The sequence below is a fragment of the Chanodichthys erythropterus genome, chromosome 10, assembly GCF_024489055.1.
Source record: "Chanodichthys erythropterus isolate Z2021 chromosome 10, ASM2448905v1, whole genome shotgun sequence".
Lineage (NCBI taxonomy): Eukaryota > Metazoa > Chordata > Actinopteri > Cypriniformes > Xenocyprididae > Chanodichthys > Chanodichthys erythropterus.
In genome coordinates, this window is record NC_090230.1 from 47,800,197 (window position 1) to 47,807,178 (window position 6,982).

The window sequence follows — 6,982 nt, forward strand, 5'->3', positions numbered from 1 at the left end:
CCTTTGGGTCCGACTCTCTAACCATTAGGCCACAACGGCATAAATACCTGCGTGTGTGCAAGTGTGTGTCAGTACAGTATGAGTGTGCATGCAGAGAGAGAGAGCTTTAGATAATAAAAAAAAAATATTTAAAAATTAATTATTATACATTTATCATAAATGTGTCATTTTTATTCTATTTTTAGTCTTATTTATTTGCTTGGTCAGTGTCTTTGTTCAGGATTTTGGTTCATTTACTGCTGTAGGTTGCAAGGACCACTTGTTATACAAAACTAAAATGTGGCTGAAATTTTTAACCAAAATCAAAATCAAAATTAAATTAATATAAATTAAAACTCAGAATATTAAATTAATAAAAAAAACAATAACAGGATATCAGTGGTTAAAAAAATAAATAAATAAATAACACTGTGCTGAAGCTTATTTACTCAGCTGCAAAGGAGCAGGAATGGATACCCCTGCATAAGATGACAATCCTTAATTATGGCCATTTTCTACTGTTAAACTTGTCACCATTTTTTTTTTTTTTTTTATAATTATAATAAAAAAAAAGTGTGTAATATTTCTAGGACAGTATGAGGGGTAAATTCTCTTCTCACAGATCCATTGAAAAGCTCTATTATATGAAACAGATTTATGACCATCCTAACGGAGTAAACATTTTTGCTTTGTGTTTTCATTAATGAGGAGGATGATTTAAGTCATTGAATCTTTAAAAATCATACACAAATGGTTAGTTAATGTCTGCAACTTTAACTTAAAATCCCATAATAGCATCAGAAGAACACAAAGAAGCACCAAACACACTGGAGCTGCTCCTGAGCTTCTGATCTTCACACAATCACTTAAACACCTGAACATGACAGAAAAGGTGGCTGAACTTGCAAACAGTGATGTTTTTAATCAAAGAAATAAAATTAATTACCTGTATGCTGAAGTGGTTGGTGTGTGTTTGTCTCTGTCCTGAAGTCATGATCTCCCAGTCTGAACTCTCATAGATTGTTTTTTTTTCATTCCCTACGACTCAGTCTTGATGACATCGTCATAAATACAATCAAACATTTCTGCTCTTTAACTGTCAAAAATTAAATGGTTTTGTTCCAGTGTCAGCACTCATCATCTTTTTAACACTACTGGCAGTTCCTTAAAGTTGGTATGAAACGAAAATTATGATAGTCTTTTGTTCCCTATTGTGATGTCAATCCAAGTGAAACAGCTTCTTGAACAAGAAAAAAATGTAGGCTGAGAATCGATTGGATCATTGGATCATTGTGGTGTTCTATTGCTTGCTGTGATCTCAAGTGAGTAACAGGTTGTAAACTGAATATTTTTTAACATAAAAAAATTGTGTATAGAATCTACATGTTTAAACAACAGTCAAAAAAACAAAAAAAACAAAAAAACAAGAAGTTAATATTGAGGAACTTACATTTTAGACACAGTATTGTCAGTCTATTTTTGCTCCACCAACGTAAATTGTTCCAAATGAAGCCAAAGCAGAATAAACTGTTCCGCTTCTTAGAGCAGCACACAGTTGTGATGTTTCGTTCCTGAATAAATCCATGTTTTTTAACAAATTGATTTACTAAACAATTCAATGACTCCCCCCGTTTGAGGGGAGAGCCATTTGCAGTGGTGTCCTACACCATAGTTAACATTATCGAGTGCACTCATTCACTCCCTTAATACAGTGCAATAGCGAGTCTACAACCGATGTACACTTAACTGCTAGCCAGAGAAACCCATGAAAGTCACGGTGAGTGAATTCCCACGTCTCGCCAGAACTCCACAGCCCTTCCAGCTCACTCAGTGGTTGAATTCATTCACTCATTTTCATTCATTATTTCAGATGGACTATATTAGTGGAGTAAAGTAGGGAATAGTAAATGAGAGTATGGGCGAGATTTCAAACATAGCCAATGACTCATAAATATAGTACCTTGTTCATTCTTGAATGAATTGGCATTATTGGTTGAATTGTCGGAATGAACAATTTGATGGTTCACTCTTGAAGATAATATTTAATGTATAAACTGTTGTTAAAATTCTTTTTCACAGATCAAATTAAGTTGCATGATTCATTACATGGACAAACAGCCCACCCTGATGATATAGAAGCAAAACTTTATCCAGACTACTATTAGGCTATACAGCCTCCTGGAACCTGAAACAGTGATCATGATTCATTGTTATGTGATAAAAATAATTATGACATTAATAACTTATTGGAGACCAAATTTTTGAATAATTAGTGAAATTCAGTGATTTCTTAACCAGAGATCATTGTGCTGCCATTAACCCAATTCCTCTGCTCTGAACTCTTATGCTTTTGACACTATAATTTTAGAAGATACCAGTTGTGTCAGAGTTTATTATAGAATGTCAAGGTACACTCTTAAAAATAAAAGTTCTTTATTGGCATTGATGGTTCCTTGAAGAATCTTTAACATCCAAAAGGTTCTTTATAGCTGACAGAGGTGGTTTAGAATAAAAAAAAATAAATAAATAAATAAAAAAAAGAACTTTAAGAACAGTTGCATAATAGGTTATGGTTTTTCCATGGCATTAATGTGAAAACACCCTTTTGGAACTTTTATTTTGTATGTCAAGGTGCAGCAGAATTCAGTCTGCTTGTGTCAGTACTGATGTGGATGGAACATTTCAGCAATGATCCAAATAGTAGGGAACTCGTGAGTATTAAATTTTCACAATTTCTATTGAAACCTTCACCCATTTTCTCACAACATTACACACGAAACCAAATCTTCAAACTACATTCACAAAACCCCCTGACTCTTCTGGCAAAATCAAACAATCGGCTCAAACCCATTTCACCTGCACTCAAAATCAAACAGTGAAAACACAGCATCCAGAGCATCTAGTTACAGACAAAAAGTGTGTTTTATACATTAAACAAAATTTGCAAGGTCAAAGAAAACTCTAAAAGAGGAATCAGCAATTAAGTTTGGAATCGGGCCAAAAAATTTTTCGCCACTAGACGGCAGGCCAGAAATGTTTTATTTCCTCTTTCCATATTGTGAATAATAAATGTGTATCATTTTAATTTGCTTGTTACACAATGGATCCTGACTTACTGAAATATTTTTTTGACGTAGCCTACTTTTACACTCAGAATTATTCCTTGGCATCCTCACATACTAAACTGCTTTTTTTTTTAAAAATTGTTTGCATGCTGTAGGTACACAGTTACATCGTGTGCAGAGTGATGTTAACATTTAAGCTCTGGTGAGAGAAAATGGCAATATCAAGAGTCTAAAGAGGAAAGTTGACAGCGAAAATAGGGCATACAAAGAAGACTGGAAAGACAACTATGTGTTCATCCTACCTGGTTTTGTGAATGCAAAGCTGGTGTGTCTTATCTGCAATGAAGTTGTCGCTGTTTGCAAAGAATATAATATTAGGGGCTGTTAACATGTCGTGTCTAAAAACAAATGGAAAGTGTGCCCGCGCCTCTTTCTGCCCCTTTCGTTGCTATGCTTTCTCCAGTTTACAGGCAGTGTTGTCTCTTGGCAGGCAAAGGGAAAAAAAAAAACTCTGGTATGCCGACCCTGCCTTGACAACACTCCACACCTCGTTTTTCTTCATCCTCATCATCTTCCTCCTTGTCCACCACCTCTTACACATATTCTTCCTCCTCTCCCTCTCATATTGTTTCCATCCATTGTTTATATCAACATTCAGTGCATCTGTGCACTCTGAGCTTATCTTTTGTACAGGTGGTTTGATCACATAATTATAAACAGGTGTGAACAATTTTGAGCTGTTATGTGTAAAAGATGACAACTGTGTTGTAGTTGGTTAACTTTTGCTACGTGTTTACGGTTTTGCAACACAAGTGTGTGTCGCATAACTTGATTTTGCTGAGTTCAACATGTTCCTGGGTCAACATTTTTGTTGATTTAAATCAACCAATCAGATTTGAGGGACAAGTTTACAGATTATGTCAAGTTTAGGCTTAAAAGCATGAATTGGTGCTTCTACATCAGTGTTATTCATCTATCATTTCCCTCTGATTTTTGGGATAACTTATGGGTAGGGTTAGGTTTAGGGGTGGGAATAGGGTTAAGACTAAATTTTCAGACTAGAATGTTGTTCCAGGATCAACAAAATATGTTGAACCAGGAACGCATCTAACTCAGCAATATCAGGACATGTGTGTGTGTCAGTGCAAAATGTGTTTTAGTCTTTAGAATTTTGCAAAAAGAGTGCATGAGATTTACAAATGGTGTCTAACTGCTTGACCTTGTTTAAGGTTTTGCAGAAAGAGTGATTTTTATTTTTTTTTTGACAAATTGGTTTAGGCCTTTAAAAATTTGGTTCAGAGAATGGGGTTTAGTGTCTTAGCAATAGTGAAAAACGTATTTTTTCTATGAATTTTATTGAAATGAGCATCAAATATTCATTAAAATAATAATACAAAAAAGTCTCTTATTGTTTTGCACTGTACAACAAATCAATTTAGTTACTGCATTGCTTTGAATGTACAGATTTGATGCTTTGACAGCTTTGTTAAACCTCTAAATCCTTCTCACAAATCCATACAAAGGTGTAATTACATGGATAATCAGCCCAATCGAAGATAGATACAGCACAGTCCTCATTTGATAATTTGTTGTTGGGCTCCCCGGGCTCCCAAGACCTACAACAACAGATCAACATTACGACAGCCTGTGTTTGTGTCATATAATATATGTGGCTCAAGTGACTTAATGTTCTACACTTTTCCATACAAAATAGTATGAACACGCAGCTTACCCAGAGATCAGTGTGCTGTCATCAACCCACTTCCAGACTCCCTCTTCATCAATGTCAGTCAGACCAATCCAGACAATGTTTCCACTTGTAACCGTTCTAATAAATTCCTAGAATGAAACGTTATCCATTTAGATCATAAACAGTTTTCAGCACAGATTCAAACAATCTCTCACTCACTTGTTCCTCTCTGTTGTTTATGATCATCAAATCTGCACCTCTCTGCAAACAGTCTTGTCTGCTGTCAGTCCAGTTCTTCCACTCAGAGGAAATGTAGTAGGAACTGAAGTTGTGCGTTATCCATTTAGGGTTTACAGAGCACTGATCTGTTAATGTTAGATATTAGCTCTTTAAACTTGAAATGTATTTATTGTAAATAAATGGTTTTCTTTAATCTCCTGCTTTTTCTATTTACTTAATTGTTTTTGTTGCTCTAGCTGATATGACAGTCACAGACACCTATGTTGCGTCCGAAAGCTGAAAAATACTGCCTCTGCAGGCAGGATATGAAGGTAGGAAGGCAACAAAGTGCGTCCAAATTCAGTATTTGTGCCACATCCTGTCTACTGAGATATCATCGTCATATCAGTTTTTGAAGGCAGCACAGATGTATTCTTCGCTCACACAACCCTGTGCGTTAATTTCCGTTACAGTTGAGGTAAAAATAAAGATGGCATCTGAAAGTTGCGGTTGGTGGTCAGTTTGTGTGTAAATGTACGGTTTTGACAAAAACACACAATAATCGCAAAATAACTATTGTAGTAATTAAATATTCACCTATCACCAATACTCGCTCTATTTTGTTGTGGATCACTAAAACATTATGCTGCCTCAGAAGTCCAAAATCAGTTTGTGAGGTACCTTCATGTGAAAACGCTGCCTGCAAGTCATTGCCTGATAAGGCAGCGAGGCAACAAGTAGGCTACTGTATAAGCTTTCGGATGCAGCCATTATTTACAGTTAACATTCTTTGTGTAAAACTTTTTAAATTTGTAATGACTGTGCACTTTTCAAGCCTGTGGAATTATACAAAATGATTACCGTGTTCGTAAAGCCTGGCCTGGAGTTTCGCCAAGTCCTTCCTTAACTCTTCTCTCTCTTCTGTCAAGTTTTTACTCCGACTTAGCCAGTAGTTTGCCTCATTCTCGGTTTGAAACAGGTTGTTTTCCCATATGAACTTTATATACGGCACTGTGATGGCAACCAGAAGAAGAATGCACAACAGCCCCAAACACACCGCTGTGGGCCTGTGGCTTCTTTTCTCTTCAGAATCACTTCCTGAACATTTAATGACATTATCTATTTTCCATTTACCACAGCAGAGATATAAAGGAAACTAAAAGTAAAGATGATAAATTCAGATGTGCATTTAAGCACACATTCTTACGTATTTGCTGTCTCCGTTCCTCTTCGGGATGGTTTAAGCAATCTAACTTTGTTCGAATGTCATGTGGTAGGTCTATAGTATCTGTACTAGCAAATATAACCACAGTCATCGCATCACTATCTTTTCTAGCCATCTTCAGTTTCCCAGCAGCATTCATATAGTTGATTTAGAAAGAATGGATTTTGACGGCCTGAATGTTGGAAAATTAAAAATGAACAAGAACAAGTTTTCAAGAGGTGAGTGTAAAAAGTGTGAAATTTAAGATAATGTGGCATCCAACCTGTGAACAAAACATAGAGAAGAAGAAGAAAAAATGGTGAGGTCAATTCTGTATTTCCTCCATTTTTCTGTCTCAACACTTTCATCATCATAGTTTGTAAATGGCACAGCACCGGCCTATAGCACTGGGAAGTTCTATTTTTATTTTATTTATTTTTTTCCTTATGCACATAAACATGCAAACTCTATTAAAACATTATTATATGGTGATTTATGTTCAAAACAATGTTTATCATGTTTATGCTCAGATACAAGGGGAAAAAAATCCCTTAAAAAGCATTTTTTATTTTATTTTTTTTTGCTGTATAAATATCTAAACATCCTTAAGACAAGACAGAATTCTTATATAAATACCACAATTTTGTAAATGCATCTTGTTTTATGGATTTTACTTGTTTCTTTAATGGAAAACAATATTCCTAACAGTTTAAAATTATACATCATACCTTAATTCAATCTCAGTTTTCCATCCTTAATCATTTTCAATAGTTTCAACTGCATGCACTTGAAGCTTTCAACACAAAGACACGCATGTGATGTCAC

The 6,982-nt window shown here is 35.2% G+C and overlaps 1 protein-coding gene and 1 long non-coding RNA gene across 3 annotated transcripts; one reads left to right on the forward strand and one right to left on the reverse strand.

Moving 5' to 3' along the window:
• The first annotated feature begins 1,209 nt into the window (after nt 1-1,209).
• LOC137028770 (uncharacterized) lies at nt 1,210-4,373 on the forward strand. Its single transcript, XR_010896196.1, has 3 exons — nt 1,210-1,301; nt 2,611-2,690; nt 3,200-4,373. It is a non-coding gene; the product is annotated as an uncharacterized lncRNA (long non-coding RNA).
• An 11-nt stretch (nt 4,374-4,384) lies between these two features.
• Nucleotides 4,385-6,982, reverse strand: LOC137028768 (CD209 antigen-like protein C). 2 transcript variants are annotated; one of them, XM_067397975.1, is made up of 6 exons: nt 6,886-6,982; nt 6,161-6,440; nt 5,815-6,051; nt 4,954-5,099; nt 4,777-4,883; nt 4,385-4,660 (listed from the first exon to the last, which is right to left on the reverse strand). In XM_067397975.1, the coding sequence occupies exons 2-6, from the start codon at nt 6,315-6,317 to the stop codon at nt 4,531-4,533; spliced, it is 777 nt and encodes a 258-aa protein (XP_067254076.1). In that variant the 5' UTR covers nt 6,318-6,440; nt 6,886-6,982; the 3' UTR covers nt 4,385-4,530. The 2 variants fall into 2 exon arrangements, with proteins under 2 accessions (XP_067254076.1, XP_067254078.1); XM_067397977.1 differs by having other exon boundaries at nt 6,161-6,350; nt 6,886-6,977.